The sequence below is a fragment of the Euprymna scolopes genome, chromosome 6, assembly GCF_053919585.1.
Source record: "Euprymna scolopes isolate OS-2025 chromosome 6, ASM5391958v1, whole genome shotgun sequence".
NCBI classification, from domain to species: domain Eukaryota; kingdom Metazoa; phylum Mollusca; class Cephalopoda; order Sepiida; family Sepiolidae; genus Euprymna; species Euprymna scolopes.
In genome coordinates this window covers 107,651,325-107,669,037 of record NC_136487.1, presented here as the reverse complement: position 1 = coordinate 107,669,037, position 17,713 = coordinate 107,651,325, and the positions used below count along the sequence as shown (strand labels likewise).

Genomic DNA, 17,713 nt, shown 5'->3' with positions numbered 1-17,713 from the left:
TACTTACATTGCCTTTCGCACTTTTACAAACATTATTTATGTTGGCTTAACTCTTTTCATAAATAATAAAAAAAAAATGTAACTAAACCATTTATTGATAATTTGTAACTTGTGCAAACATTTATTTATTTACGTTGGCTTAACTCTTTTCATGAATAAAAAAAAGTTTTACGCTTTAAGAATAATAAAAGGAAAAAGTTACTAAACATTTATTAATAAATTCTCACGTTGGCTTAACTCTTTTCATGAATTATACAAAAGAAGTAATTAAACCATTTATTGATAATTTTTCACTTACAAACATTTTTAATTTACATGACCGGATAAGTCTGCTGGTCACCAAAAAAGTATTTTGTTATATACAAACGTGAGACACGCCTTAATGGAAAATTTTATCGAAATTCCGGGATGCTATTTTTTTTTTTTTTTTTTTCAATAGAATAAGAAATTAAGAATTAGACAAATTTATTTTAGGTAGGCTTCGCCAGGAAAGCTTTAAGCCAAAAAAAATGGATTCTTGGAAATCGAGATGTCGTTAGATGCCATGAAAAAGACTAAACAATTAAAACGTAATGTTTGATGGGTGGAAAGCCTTAAGATAAACAAATGAATTTAAAAATAAAAAATTAAGATAAACAAATTAATTTGAATTTTAAAAAGTAGGGAATGTTTTGTTTTTTTGTACTTATCTATTAAGTAGATAATGAAATGTTGTAATTCGAAAGTCATCAACTTGTGGTGCAATAAGTGAAAGGCTAATTTCTCCCGGAAATGAAATGGTGAACAGTCTCGCAGTTACAAAAAATATTTTTACTTTAATATTTTTATAATTCTCAATGTTAAATTATTTTAATAACATAAAAATATTCCTTGACTTTACAGATAGATTTTCTGAAAATTTCAATTAAATTGGTAATGTAGAAATATGGTTTTATCGATTTTGAACGAACCAAGAATTATATTTTTTATATATATATATAGATTCTATGGTTAATATTTTATGATAATTGGTAAAAAAGAACCTATATTTTTAAACCAATAAAATATACCCAAATTTGCCTACACTTGTATATATAGTGTCCTGGCAAATCAGCTTTAGTTTTGTTGTTTTGGGATGAATTTTGCTTGTTTTTATTTTTGTTTTTTGTTTTTTTTTTTTGCTTGGTTATCTCCTTTGTGGCCTTGCCAGGCTACTAATATGGACATACCTATACTCATAGCCAAATTGAATATCTTTGGTTCTATGGGACAAAACTACATAAAAATTTGCAGTTTTTTTAAGATTATAATACTATTCTGTGGTTAAAATTTTAGACAATCAGTAAAAATGAACCTAAGCCAATAAAATATGCCCAAATTTGCCTACATTTGTATTTATAGTGTCCTGGCAGGCAGCTTCAGTTTTACTGTGTGGTTGTCTTGCCTGTGGCCTTGTCAGGCTACTAATCTATATAACTATACAAGTGAAGATGTCTGTGTGTGTGTGTGTCTGTCTGTGTATATTTCCCTAAGTACTCTGTCAATTTTCAGTCTACAGACTCGAGATTTGACATAAAGGGTATTGAGATTTGGGAAAATTTTTAAAATTGGTTTTTGGCCCAAAATTTGTCTGTCAAGGGGTCAAAGTTCAATGATTTGACCTTTGAAAACTCTACCAAACTCCTCCGTCAATTTTGGGTCTAAACTTGAAATTTTAAATGTAGGTTATTTGGACATTGGTCACACTTTTTTAATTTGATTTGAGCCCCAAAAATAAATGTTAAGGGGTCAAAATTGGGGTCAAAGTTAAAAGAATTTGACCTCTGTGGTTTCTACCAAATTTACTCAGCCAATTTCTGGTCTAAACATTTGAAATTTTACATTCAGAAATAGGGCAAGCTTTTTAATCAGTTTGAGTCGAAAATTTGAACTGCCATGGGGTCAAAGTTCAAAAGAATTGACCTTCGCGTTCTCTAGCAAACTACTCAGCCAATTTTGGGTCTAAATACTTGAAATTTTAGATGTAGTTAACTTGGACATGGGTCAAAGATTTTATTTTGATTTGAAACCAAAGCAATAAATGTTAAGGGGTCAAAATTGAGGTCAAAGTTTAAAAAATTACCTCTGTGGTCTCTACCAAATTACTCAGACAATTTTTAGTCTAAACATTTGAAATTTTACATAAAAGGATAATCACACATAGGGCAAGTTATAAATAGTAGAAAGGGCTGAGCAAAGCCTGGCTGAATTGCTAGTATAAATACAGGGTAACCCTCCAGGGTAACCCTCCCCCTCCCAAAAAAAAAACGGGCCCCAAACTCTAATTAGGCTCCGTTTCTTAGTGTTTTGTCTGAATGAAATGAAACTTTGGTCATAATTAGTTTATTATATTCAAAATATCATATCAAAACACTAAGGTCTTTTGGCCTTTTTTTCTTCGTTTTACAGCATATGTTCTAGATGGCCTCCATTTAGCTTTTGTTTTTTTGGGGTCACCCTGTATATATAGATATACCATCTTTTTTGGCAATTTTATAAGTTCCAAATCTCAGTGACTATTGATCAGAATTTAACAAATCATGGCTCATTGGAAAAATAATGACCTGAATTGTGTAGTGCGCTATGTGACATTTGCCCTTAAGGTCGCACATTAAGGAGATCATCCATCATCCAGAGCCTATTTTTGGCGCTTTTTTACAGCCATAAAATGTTTCAGTAAAGGTGCAGTATCTTTCCATCCTCAAAATATCCTTTAAAATTACCACTAATATAGTTTTTCGAGTGTGCTGAAAACGAATATAACCTCTAAAATTCCAGGAAACGAATTATAGTTTAAAAAAGTGGGGGATCATATTAATTTAAAGTAAAATGAGCACCCACATTAAGGCCACCTTTTTTGCGGGGCGGGAGTTATTTTTTTTTTTTTTTAGAGGTGGTATAACACAAAACTAACCTTACAAAACTTGTTTTTTATAGGTTTTCGAGTGTGCTGAAAATGAATATCACATTTAAATTTTCCATAAATAAACATTTTTCCAAGTATTGAGCAAAAATATGCGCACTTGTGCATACAACAATGGCCACCACTTATAACATAAAGAAATACTTATTTGCGGAAAATTTAAACCTACCAAGCCACAATTACCAAATAAACATCACTCCTAAAAAAATAACAGACGCCCCTGCCCCAAAAAAGGTGGCTATAAAGTGAAACTATAATTTCTTCATATTTTAGAAACTACTTGTTTCTTGGAACTTTAAACGTTATTTTTGTTTTCATCACCCTTGAAACCCTACAATAGTGGTAATTTTAAAGGAATTTTTGAGGATGGAAAGATACTGCACCTTTATCAATGTTTCAATCATAGTCATTTGTTTTCCTAGTTTTGCATATGAATTACAAAATATCTGATATTTCCCCAAAACCTCTGGCCTTAATGGAAGAGAGACTAAAATTTGCTGCTATATGGTTTCAAATGATCTGAAATAACAGCAAGAGGAGATTTGATTCCAAATATTTTTTACATATTATATTGTTGTAGACCCGTGCAAGGGGTCACAAATGAAAGAACCCACAAGTAGTGTAAAGTGTATAAAATATCATATGTATTTATCAGAAAGAATACAGGAGCCACTAAAGTGGTATGAGAGGAACGGGTTCATAGCATGCGATTAAACATCGTATGAATGTCTCCATTTAGTCTCTGAAACCAGTGGTATTCATAGGACTGGTTGATTCCACTTAGTTTTGAAATAGGGGTGATTTGTACCCCCACAACACCCCCCCCCTTCCGAGCTTTTCATTCCCTGGGATGATCATATAGCTCTTTTTCCTGGGGTTGATCTCTATCAGGTCGGTCATTCTACTTTTCCTGGAGTACCGGCGTTGTCCGGCTGCTTGTGGTGTTACCAAGTCGAACGTGTCATATATCTGGTCCATTACTTCTTGTTCAGCAGGAGGTTATCTTTCGTCATCAGTTATACGGTTCCGAATTTGGTTTAAATATTTCTTGTGCGTAAATCTTGGATTTTCGATAATGTAGACCATCCGCCCGATCCTTTTCTGGACCTTTCCTAGTTCCCACATCGTGCTATTATTTTTATGTATCTGGAAAAATACCTTTTCACTAGGTAAATACCTCCTTTTAGGAACTATAGTATTTGGCGGTTTCACCTGTTTTGATAAAAGTTTCTCAAAGACCGGCCTAATTTTCCTTGTGAACATTAACTCTGCTGGCGACATCTTCGATGGAGTCCTTTCATTTGGCGTAATTCAGTAAACTTGTAAAACCTGTTGTAACGCCTTCTTCAGGGCTCTTTTCAATGTGTCTACAAACCTCTCTGCCTGACTGTTCGATCGGTGATGATAGGTTGGTGCCGTTATGTGGTTAACCTGGAAATCCTTGCAGAAGCTTTTAAAATCTGCTGAAGTGAATTGTGCGCCATTGTCTGACACTAAACAATCAACCACATCAAACCTAGCAAACAATTTGTGAAAAGCACTGATTGTAAAATCCATTGTTGGACTTTTACATCAATATCCCTCAGGCCATTTTGAAAAGCTGTCTACCACTATTAAATAATAATTTCCATCCAGTGGGCCTGTGTAATCTACCTATATTCTTTGTCAGGGGTGGTCCGCTTTAGGCCATGGGCTAAATTGTATTGGGGGCGCTTTTCAGCCAATGCGCATCCTTTACACGACTTTATCATGCCTTCTATATCAGTGTTCATATTCTTTCAGTAAACGTAGGACCTCATGAGGCTCTTCATTCGTGTAGCCCCAGGGTGCCCTGTATGAAAATCCTTTAGAATTTTCTTTTGTTGTGTAGCTGGGATTTCTACTCTTTCTCAGTACAACAGTACCTCATTGCACATAGAATAAGCTTCCACCGCCGATTCATCCGATTTAATTTTTTGTTTCCTTTCTTTGATAAAACTATCTTCTTCAGCCTCCCTTATTGTATCTTCCAAAGTGACTGGTAGTTCCTTGATCATATTACATAGTATTTTTGTATAGTTCTTTTCACATTGTAGTGACGCTATTACTGTGTCTTCTAGCGGTTCCCTTGATTTCAGGATTAATCGTGACAATCCGTCTGCATGACTTCGCAGATGTAAGAAATTCCATACTGAAATCGAAATTCAGTAGAATGGTCCCCCAACTTTGCAGTCTGTTGGCTGTGTAAGTTGGCAGACCTTTTTTAGAGTCAAAGATGGTTATAAGCGGCTTATGGTCAGTTTGTAATTTAAATTTACGACCGTGTAAAAATCAGTGGAATTTTGTAACACTGAATATGATCCCCAGTGCTTCATTTTCGATTTGGGACTAATTCTTCTCAGCAGGAACTAAAGTTCTTGACGCATGGGCGATCAGCTTAGTGGACCCATCAGGCATCTTGTGTAGAATGCACGTCTCGATCCCATAAGAACTCGCATCAGTTATGACAATAATCTCTTGTTCCGGATTGAAATAAGTCAGGGATAAATCTGACGTTAATAGGTCTTAATTTCTTAAATGCTGTCTGGCACTCAGGCGTCCAGTCCTTTTTTAATAGTACATTCAATGGCGCAGGCAATTCATGCATATTCTTAATGAACGTTTGATAATAGTTCGCGAGCCCTAAAAAACTCTACAATGTAGTTACATTATGAGGTTCTGGCATGTCTTTTATAACTGTGGACCTGTCTGGATCGGGTTTCCTCTCGTCCTTATCTATGATATTCCAAAAAAGAATCGCATTTTGCTTCCTACAATGTGAAGTCGTATTCTTTTATTTTGTCAAACACTTGAAATACATGATCTCTATGTTGTTCAACATTTTGACTATGCATAAGAATATCGCCCAGATAGTCTATTGCGAAATCCAAACCGCTTAGCAAAGTATCAATTACATGTTGGAAAATTGCAGGTGCTACTTTTATACCAAATGCTAATCTATTGAATTTATGAAGTCTTTTGTGCGTTGAGATACACAAAAGTTTCGAGCTATCTTCCTCTACTGGTATTTGTAGGTATGCCTCACTTAAGTCTATTTTGGAAAAATATTTTCCACCATTTAACTTAGCTAATATTTCGACTGGGTTTGGTAGCGGGTAGTGATGGTCCTTGAGCGCCGCATTCAATCCGGTCAAAAAGTCTGCGCATACCCTAATCTCTTTAGATATTTTTTTCACATACGGTGGGGGCTGCCCACTCACTATAGTTAATAGGGGTTAAAATCCCAGTGTTAACTAGTCTTTCTAATTTTTTTTCAATTTTTTCCCTTGAAGCGAACGGTATGCTCCATGGCATTTTGAATATTGGTTTTGCTTCGTCCAGCAATTCGAATCTCGCCTTTATTTTTGTGCAGCATCCAAGCTTTTTGGAGAAAACACTTGGGAAAGATTTTTTGAGATACTTTTTGAGTGTCGGCTTTGGCTGTTAGGTTTTGCTACTTTGTGACAAAAATCTTTGGCGCGTCCTATAATTCAAATTCCTGAATCCAATCGGTCCCAAATAAGTTTGTTGCATTCCTTAGAACATTCTTTTTAGTGACACATTAATAACTAGTTCACCCTCAAAATTTATTTTTTCACCAGTTACCGATCTTGCGACTTTATTCGTCTTTGTCATTGTGGGCTTTCTTATTCTCTTCTATATGTGAAAATTTATAATTGATAAATCCGACTCTGAATTGAGCTGCAGTTTTACTTCTTTATTTATGATTCTCACTGTAACATACTTCCTTATGTTCTCTGTTGGTGAAGGGTGCATTTTTGCAGTTTTTACGTAGCTCTTTTTTGCTACTTTTGCTCTGCAATATGAGGCCTTGTGCCCTGCTCGCCTGCATAGGTCACATGTTATCTTCCTTTGGTACTGACATGCATTGTACCTATGAGGTCCTTCACCTTTGCTCCAAGGGGTCCTAGGATTTTGTCTATCCTGATAATTTTGTGAAGGGTTCTTTTTGCCTCTTGAGAGTGGGTGTCCTTCATTTTTGAAGTGTATTTTTTAATGTGCATGATACTTGTTTCTTCTTTGTTTCAGGAATCTTGTTTCATTGCTATGAATCGCTGACAATCTTCAGCCAGTTTCTGAAGCGTCAAATCAGGTTCTAATTCCAATTTATTTAGAGCACGACGTCTTATATCGGCATCTTTTGTGGCTATCAAACCTTGTGTGAATATTAAGCATTTGAAATTGTTCACCGTTAATGACGACAATTTGAAATCGCCACAGTGCTTATTAACTATAGAAGCAAAGTCACATAGTCCTGACTCTCCTTACATGTAAAATTCATGCATTTCCATCTTTTATGAAAACGGCTTCTTTTTGGACAGTATAACTCCATTAATAGTTTGACTGCCTCGTCAAACTACAATTCGTTGGTTTTTCTTGGTAAAATATAGTCCACGAATTTGTTATGTTTGGATATACCTAACTTCCGTAGCAATAAACGTACCTTCTTTTGATCAGTCCATGCACTGCAATCAATTTTAAAAAGGTCTTCAAATCTTCTGAAATATGCTTCAAACATTAGGTCTTCCTCAGGAGCATAGTGAAATGTATCAATAGCTGACTAGATCGCATTTGGGAAAAAGCCGTGCTAATTTCTTATCCGCTGTCCTTATTCACTAAAACTTGTGTTATCAAATCCATTTTTTATCTGACTGGCTTTGTTGCTCTAAATGTAATTTTTTTCAATTCCAATATTTATTCATTCATTTCTTTCCTTTCTCTTTCCTGTATTTTCCTCAAAGAATTTCATTAAATCTAACTACTTTTCCAATATTTGTTCGTTCATTTCTTTCTTTTCTCTTCCTCGTTTTTCTTCGAGATATTTTATTAAATTTGACTGTTTGTCTTCGTTTTGTTTCGGTATTGCCAATTGCTCTTCTCTAAACCTTTTTTCAAGTTCTAATTGTTGACTTTGTTGGAATTTCTCCATTTTCAAAATTTGTTTTGCAAAATCGTCCATTTTGATTTTTTTTCTTTCTTTTTTTTAACGGTATGGAAATTACTTAATATGACAAAACAACCCAATTCGTGGATTTACTTTTCGTATAGTACCACCTCTATTGAAAAAAAACCTTTACAAAATTTGTACCTGTTATTTAACGAATATTTCTTTCATATATTTATTTCCTCGTGTCGCAATTTGTCTGAGAAAATAATTCGGCGTTTGCATTTGTACAGAAAGCAGTAGATTTCGTTTGTCATTTTTACATTTTCGTAACATGTAGGTACTGGGTTTAATTCCTTGTTGATCCTACACATTTTTTTCCTCTTTTTTCTTTAAAAAGAAAAAGTTACTTATCTGTGAAAGAGAGTTTATAGCATTTGTTTAATATTGGGTATTCTTTTTGATCTCTGTGCGAAAAAAATGTCCTTTTCTCATTAACACTTTATTTGTTGTGCTTAGCAAAATCGTTTTTTTTTCTTCTTCGACATGCAGTCCCGTCGACCAGTGAAAAGTTTATTTTAATCAGATTAAAATCTGACGTCTTTTTTAATTTGTGCAAATACTCGCTTTAACCAATAAAATAAAATATATCATTTACTTTTGCATAAGTTTTTTTTTTCTTTTTCCAATGCAATGCCTTTTAACCATAGGACGTATTAGCAAGACATGCTTTTTAGAACGACATTTTTTTTTTGTACTTACTGAAAACTTGGTCTCGTTAATTCAGTAATAATAATTCTCCACGTAATTCATCTTATGAATTCTGTTACAGCTCGTAGTTTACGGTTTATTAGCTTTTTTAACAGCAAGATAAGATACGACGTCTTTGTAAAATCCTTTTTTCGGCAAGAATTGTTGTCCTTTTTTCAAAGTGTTCTTTATCCCGTATTTGTGGATTTTTACGCTCGAATGTTGTTTTTTTCCCCCAATGTAGACAAGTAGTTTTTCCCATTCTTCATCAAACTTTTGAAAATAAATACTTTTGAAGTTTCGAATGTCCCCCAAGTGTAGGAAAAAATTATTTTGAATATTTGCGTGCGTTCTTTTTCCTTGAATCCTTTTGGTCGTCAAATGCTGTCTTCCAATGACTGTTTTAATTTTAGAGTGAATTCGTTGCCCAAATATTCGTCATTCAGTTGTTGTTAGCAATTATTGTAGATTGATCCGGGAAGTTCTTGAATCGCCTTGTCAACCAGTTGTTGTAGACCCGTGCTAGGGGTTACAAATGAAAGAAACCAGAAGTAGTGTAAAGTGTGTAAAATATAATATCTATTTATCATAAAGAATACAGGAGACACTAAAGTGGTATGAGAGGAACGTGTTCGTAGCATGCAGTTAAACATGGTATGAATGTCTTCATTTAGTATCTTAAACCAGTAGTATTCATAGGACTGGTTGATTCCACTTCTGATATAGGGGTTATTTGTACCCCACAACATATATTTTCCCACTTTGGTTTTTATACATAAAGTAAATTTCACAATGTATAAGGATTATTTGTTTCTGAAGATATTCATAATCATACCTATTTCCAAAAGAGGGGAGATACAACATATGAGAAATATTTGGATTCAAGTCTCCCCTTGCTGTTATTTCAAATCATTTGAAACCATAGCAGCAAGTTTTAGTCTTCCCTCCATCAAGGGCAGAGGTTTTGGGGAATATATAAATTCATGATTTCAATCTTCTCTTCTTTTGACAGTTTTTTCTTTTCCTCTTAGGGAGCTTTCACTCGACTTGATCCCAATGACTCATTTTCTGAACATGCCAAACAGCGCATTCCCACAGGACGACTTGGACATCCTAATGAATTAGCAAATATGGCCCTTTATTTGGTCAGTGACTATTCGAACTGGGTGACCGGAGCGGTAAGGCCAATATTGTTTTAGTCATTTCTCAACATACTAATTTTTTGTATACAAAATGTATGCCGTCTTATTAAAGTTTTTGCCTCCTGTTGAGCTCAGAATTTCTTCTTTGCAAATTTCTTTGCAAATCTGATATCAGAATAATAGTCATGATTAAAAGATTTTAATTAAGTTGTAACTAACACACACACATACATACACATACACACACACGTGCACACACTTGGACTAAATCTCAGTCAATAGTTTTACGCTTTTAGCACAGAATCCATGGATTAACAATTTCTGTTTAGAGTTGGTTTTTATAACAAAGATTTATGAATTTATTTTTGCAATCTGAAAAATAACTATTTTAAAATTGTTTCATATCAACAGATTTTCCGCTTTGATGGAGGTGAATATCCAAGTATGGCAGGAGAGTTCAACCAGCTAAGGGAGGTAACTACTGAGCAATGGGACATGATAGAAAAAACAATCCGGAAGGTGAAAGGCTCCTAATATCTTTTAAATGAATTATAGCCTTCATATAACTTCCAGGAAAAGTTACACAAAAAAAACACACTACAAACAAACCAACAAATTGATTTGAACTTTTTAAGATGTTATATTTTGTATTTGTTTTATTCCTTCCAACTTCCTCCCTCTAACAATTTGTGTATAAGATATGATTTGGACCAATTCAACTGTGATTTCAAAAAGCTTCTTTTTTTTTTCCAAATGAATCTATAAACCATCAAAATTAATTGCTATCCCAAAAAATGTGAGGTATTTTTTTTTCTAATGATTCCTTGTGTATTAAACCAAAATTATTTTTTTTATAAATTTTGACTAAATGTATTTTCAGCATCCAATTTATATTAGCAACTGATAGGAATAAATTTAGCACAACACTGTATTTGAGACCATTGAAATGCAGACATGTAAACAAATATAACAAAGTGTGGATTTGTAAATGACTTCAGAATAGCATTTTTACAATTAACAAAAAGCATTTTTTATATTTACAAAAACGCTTATATTTAATTCTTACAAAGATTAACACTCATTATTTTTCTAACTAAAAAAAAACCAATGAAAATTATTTTTCAGTCCATCTCCATAATTTATGGGTGTCTTTGAAAATCGAACATTATATAAACACTTCTTTCAAATAAAGTAACAGTCAGAATATATGAAAAGAAAGAACAAAAATATGGAAAGTTTTAGTGTTAAAGGATACAAAGTTTCAATATGAAATAAAAATAGATGTTTCTTGCATTTTAAATAAACATTTTTTCTTTTAAATATTCCAACAGATGTTTTATATTATACTAGCCTGGGTGCCTGGCATTACCCGGGTGTTTGGAGGTGTGTGTTAAGCAAAAAAAAAAAAAAAAAGTTGTAGTAGGCAGGCAGGCAGGCAGGCTCAAACCTATACAACGAAGGGGGAAAACAATGTGAAAAAAAACGTGACATCTTTGCTGTTGCGCCCATCGCTAAACCAGAAGTGATGTAGGTTTAAATTAAGGGTAGTCAGTCAAAAACAGGGGATGATTTTCGCAAATATCGGCCAAAAAAGTAACCCCTCCTTGTAGAAAACTGCCGAGTTGAGAGTGAAGGAATTAATGTTTTTAGCCAATTTTTAAATATTTGTCGTCTGAAGGTCAAGTTTCAAAATGATACCGATCTCGTGAAAATCTGTCGCCTATACAAACACACATACATACATACATTTAAACAGACGGGTAAGATTTATATTATAGATTTATAAATATAAAAAAAAATTTTCAGGATATTCTACATTTCTTGGTTATTTGTTTGGGAAGAGTCAAGGATTGAATTTTGATTTTTATATCATATTAACTTTTTATTCCCTCAAATTTTATTTGATTTTTATATCATATTAACTTTTTATTCCCTCAAATTTTATTTGATTTTTATATCATATTAACTTTTTATTCCCTCAAATTTTATTTGATTTTTATATCATATTAACTTTTTATTCCCTCAAATTTTATTTGATTTTTATATCATATTAACTTTTTATTCCCTCAAATTTTATTTGATTTTTATATCATATTTACTTTCTATTCCCTCAAATTTTATTTGATTTTTATATCATATTTACTTTTTATTCCCTCAAATTTTATTTGATTTTTATATCATATTTACTTTTTATTCCCTCAAATTTTATTTGATTTTTATATCATATTAACTTTTTATTCCCTCAAATTTTATTTGATTTTTATATCATATTTACTTTTTATTCCCTCAAATTTTATTTGATTTTTATATCATATTTACTTTTTATTCCCTCAAATTTTATTTGATTTTTATATCATATTTACTTTTTATTCCCTCAAATTTTATTTGATTTTTATATCATATTTACTTTTTATTCCCTCAAATTTTATTTGATTTTTATATCATATTTACTTTTTATTCCCTCAAATTTTATTTGATTTTTATATCATATTTACTTTTTATTCCCTCAAATTTTATTTGATTTTTATATCATATTTACTTTTTATTCCCTCAAATTTTATTTGATTTTTATATCATATTTACTTTCTATTCAAATTTTATTTGATTTTTATATCATATTAACTTTTTATTCCCTCAAATTTTATTTGATTTTTATATCATATTTACTTTTTATTCCCTCAAATTTTATTTGATTTTTATATCATATTTACTTTTTATTCCCTCAAATTTTATTTGATTTTTATATCATATTAACTTTTTATTCCCTCAAATTTTATTTGATTTTTATATCATATTTACTTTTATTTTATTCCCTCAAATTTTTATTTGATTTTTATCATATTTACTTTTTACTTTTTATTCCCTCAAATTTTATTTGATTTTTATATCATATTAACTTTTTATTCCCTCAAATTTTATTTGATTTTTATATCATATTTACTTTTTATTCCCTCAAATTTTATTTGATTTTTATATCATATTTACTTTTTATTCCCTCAAATTTTATTTGATTTTTATATCATATTTACTTTTTATTCCCTCAAATTTTATTTGATTTTTATATCATATTTACTTTTTATTCCCTCAAATTTTATTTGATTTTTATATCATATTTACTTTTTATTCCCTCAAATTTTATTTGATTTTTATATCATATTTACTTTTTATTCCCTCAAATTTTATTTGATTTTTATATCATATTTACTTTTTATTCCCTCAAATTTTATTTGATTTTTATATCATATTAACTTTTTATTCCCTCAAATTTTATTTGATTTTTATATCATATTTACTTTTTATTCCCTCAAATTTTATTTGATTTTTATATCATATTTACTTTTTATTCCCTCAAATTTTATTTGATTTTTATATCATATTTACTTTTTATTCCCTCAAATTTTATTTGATTTTTATATCATATTTACTTTTTATTCCCTCAAATTTTATTTGATTTTTATATCATATTTACTTTTTATTCCCTCAAATTTTATTTGATTTTTATATCATATTTACTTTTTATTCCCTCAAATTTTATTTGATTTTTATATCATATTTACTTTTTATTCCCTCAAATTTTATTTGATTTTTATATCATATTTACTTTCTATTCAAATTTTATTTGATTTTTATATCATATTTACTTTTTATTCCCTCAAATTTTATTTGATTTTTATATCATATTTACTTTTTATTCCCTCAAATTTTATTTGATTTTTATATCATATTAACTTTTTATTCCCTCAAATTTTATTTGATTTTTATATCATATTTACTTTTTATTGCCTCAAATTTTATTTGATTTTTATATCATATTTACTTTTTATTCCCTCAAATTTTATTTGATTTTTATATCATATTTACTTTTTATTCCCTCAAATTTTATTTGATTTTTATATCATATTTACTTTCTATTCAAATTTTATTTGATTTTTATATCATATTTACTTTTTATTCCCTCAAATTTTATTTGATTTTTATATCATATTTACTTTTTATTCCCTCAAATTTTATTTGATTTTTATATCATATTTACTTTCTATTCAAATTTTATTTGATTTTTATATCATATTTACTTTTTATTCCCTCAAATTTTATTTGATTTTTATATCATATTTACTTTTTATTCCCTCAAATTTTATTTGATTTTTATATCATATTAACTTTTTATTCCCTCAAATTTTATTTGATTTTTATATCATATTTACTTTTTATTCCCTCAAATTTTATTTGATTTTTATATCATATTTACTTTTTATTCCCTCAAATTTTATTTGATTTTTATATCATATTTACTTTTTATTCCCTCAAATTTTATTTGATTTTTATATCATATTTACTTTTTATTCCCTCAAATTTTATTTGATTTTTATATCATATTTACTTTTTATTCCCTCAAATTTTATTTGATTTTTATATCATATTTACTTTCTATTCAAATTTTATTTGATTTTTATATCATATTTACTTTTTATTCCCTCAAATTTTATTTGATTTTTATATCATATTTACTTTTTATTCCCTCAAATTTTATTTGATTTTTATATCATATTTACTTTTTATTCCCTCAAATTTTATTTGATTTTTATATCATATTTACTTTTTATTCCCTCAAATTTTATTTGATTTTTATATCATATTTACTTTCTATTCAAATTTTATTTGATTTTTATATCATATTTACTTTTTATTCCCTCAAATTTTATTTGATTTTTATATCATATTTACTTTTTATTCCCTCAAATTTTATTTGATTTTTATATCATATTTACTTTTTATTCCCTCAAATTTTATTTGATTTTTATATCATATTTACTTTTTATTCCCTCAAATTTTATTTGATTTTTATATCATATTTACTTTCTATTCCCTCAAATTTTATTTGATTTTTATATCATATTTACTTTTTATTCCCTCAAATTTTATTTGATTTTTATATCCTATTTACTTTCTATTCCCTCAAATTTTATTTGATTTTTATATCCTATTTACTTTTTATTCCCTCAAATTTTATTTGATTTTTATATCATATTTACTTTCTATTCAAATTTTATTTGATTTTTTATATCATATTTACTTTCTATTCCCTCAAATTTTATTTGATTTTTATATCATATTTACTTTCTATTCAAATTTTATTTGATTTTTTATATCATATTTACTTTCTATTCCCTCAAATTTTATTTGATTTTTATATCATATTTACTTTCTATTCCCTCAAATTTTATTTGATTTTTATATCATATTTACTTTTTATTCCCTCAAATTTTATTTGATTTTTATATCATATTTACTTTTTATTCCCTCAAATTTTATTTGATTTTTATATCATATTTACTTTTTATTCCCTCAAATTTTATTTGATTTTTATATCATATTTACTTTCTATTCAAATTTTATTTGATTTTTATATCATATTTACTTTTTATTCCCTCAAATTTTATTTGATTTTTATATCATATTTACTTTCTATTCCCTCAAATTTTATTTGATTTTTATATCATATTTACTTTTTATTCCCTCAAATTTTATTTGATTTTTATATCATATTTACTTTTTATTCCCTCAAATTTTATTTGATTTTTATATCATATTTACTTTCTATTCCCTCAAATTTTATTTGATTTTTATATCATATTTACTTTCTATTCCCTCAAATTTTATTTGATTTTTATATCATATTTACTTTTTATTCCCTCAAATTTTATTTGATTTTTATATCATATTTACTTTTTATTCCCTCAAATTTTATTTGATTTTTATATCATATTTACTTTTTATTCCCTCAAATTTTATTTGATTTTTATATCATATTTACTTTTTATTCCCTCAAATTTTATTTGATTTTTATATCCTATTTACTTTTTATTCCCTCAAATTTTATTTGATTTTTATATCATATTTACTTTCTATTCCCTCAAATTTTATTTGATTTTTATATCATATTTACTTTTTATTCCCTCAAATTTTATTTGATTTTTATATCCTATTTACTTTCTATTCCCTCAAATTTTATTTGATTTTTATATCATATTTACTTTCTATTCCCTCAAATTTTATTTGATTTTTATATCATATTTACTTTCTATTCCCTCAAATTTTATTTGATTTTTATATCATATTTACTTTTTATTCCCTCAAATTTTATTTGATTTTTATATCATATTTACTTTTTATTCCCTCAAATTTTATTTGATTTTTATATCATATTTACTTTTTATTCCCTCAAATTTTATTTGATTTTTATATCATATTTACTTTTTATTCCCTCAAATTTTATTTGATTTTTATATCCTATTTACTTTCTATTCCCTCAAATTTTATTTGATTTTTATATCATATTTACTTTTTATTCCCTCAAATTTTATTTGATTTTTATATCATATTTACTTTTTATTCCCTCAAATTTTATTTGATTTTTATATCATATTTACTTTTTATTCCCTCAAATTTTATTTGATTTTTATATCCTATTTACTTTCTATTCCCTCAAATTTTATTTGATTTTTATATCATATTTACTTTTTATTCCCTCAAATTTTATTTGATTTTTATATCATATTTACTTTCTATTCCCTCAAATTTTATTTGATTTTTATATCATATTTACTTTCTATTCCCTCAAATTTTATTTGATTTTTATATCATATTTACTTTTTATTCCCTCAAATTTTATTTGATTTTTATATCATATTTACTTTTTATTCCCTCAAATTTTATTTGATTTTTATATCATATTTACTTTTTATTCCCTCAAATTTTATTTGATTTTTATATCCTATTTACTTTCTATTCCCTCAAATTTTATTTGATTTTTATATCATATTTACTTTTTATTCCCTCAAATTTTATTTGATTTTTATATCCTATTTACTTTCTATTCCCTCAAATTTTATTTGATTTTTATATCCTATTTACTTTCTATTCCCTCAAATTTTATTTGATTTTTATATCATATTTACTTTTTATTCCCTCAAATTTTATTTGATTTTTATATCATATTTACTTTTTATTCCCTCAAATTTTATTTGATTTTTATATCCTATTTACTTTCTATTCCCTCAAATTTTATTTGATTTTTATATCATATTTACTTTTTATTCCCTCAAATTTTATTTGATTTTTATATCATATTTACTTTTTATTCCCTCAAATTTTATTTGATTTTTATATCATATTTACTTTTTATTCCCTCAAATTTTATTTGATTTTTATATCCTATTTACTTTCTATTCCCTCAAATTTTATTTGATTTTTATATCATATTTACTTTTTATTCCCTCAAATTTTATTTGATTTTTATATCATATTTACTTTCTATTCCCTCAAATTTTATTTGATTTTTATATCATATTTACTTTCTATTCCCTCAAATTTTATTTGATTTTTATATCATATTTACTTTTTATTCCCTCAAATTTTATTTGATTTTTATATCATATTTACTTTTTATTCCCTCAAATTTTATTTGATTTTTATATCCTATTTACTTTTTATTCCCTCAAATTTTATTTGATTTTTATATCATATTTACTTTTTATTCCCTCAAATTTTATTTGATTTTTATATCCTATTTACTTTCTATTCCCTCAAATTTTATTTGATTTTTATATCATATTTACTTTCTATTCCCTCAAATTTTATTTGATTTTTATATCATATTTACTTTCTATTCCCTCAAATTTTATTTGATTTTTATATCATATTTACTTTTTATTCCCTCAAATTTTATTTGATTTTTATATCCTATTTACTTTCTATTCCCTCAAATTTTATTTGATTTTTATATCATATTTACTTTTTATTCCCTCAAATTTTATTTGATTTTTATATCATATTTACTTTCTATTCCCTCAAATTTTATTTGATTTTTATATCATATTTACTTTCTATTCCCTCAAATTTTATTTGATTTTTATATCATATTTACTTTCTATTCCCTCAAATTTTATTTGATTT

The 17,713-nt window shown here is 27.8% G+C and overlaps 1 protein-coding gene across 2 annotated transcripts in view; it reads left to right on the top strand.

Moving 5' to 3' along the window:
- The window catches only part of LOC145277845 (2,4-dienoyl-CoA reductase [(3E)-enoyl-CoA-producing], mitochondrial-like), a 141,918-nt gene extending 130,857 nt beyond the window's left edge, over nucleotides 1–11,061 (top strand). For both annotated transcript variants that reach the window (XM_080129790.1, XM_080129789.1), the window contains exons 7-8: nucleotides 9,647–9,793; nucleotides 10,169–11,061. In XM_080129790.1, the coding sequence (XP_079985916.1) occupies nucleotides 9,647–9,793; nucleotides 10,169–10,291 (270 nt within the window). In that variant the 3' untranslated portion in view covers nucleotides 10,292–11,061. The remainder of the gene's footprint in view (nucleotides 1–9,646; nucleotides 9,794–10,168) is intronic.
- Nucleotides 11,062–17,713: the final 6,652 nt, after the last annotated feature.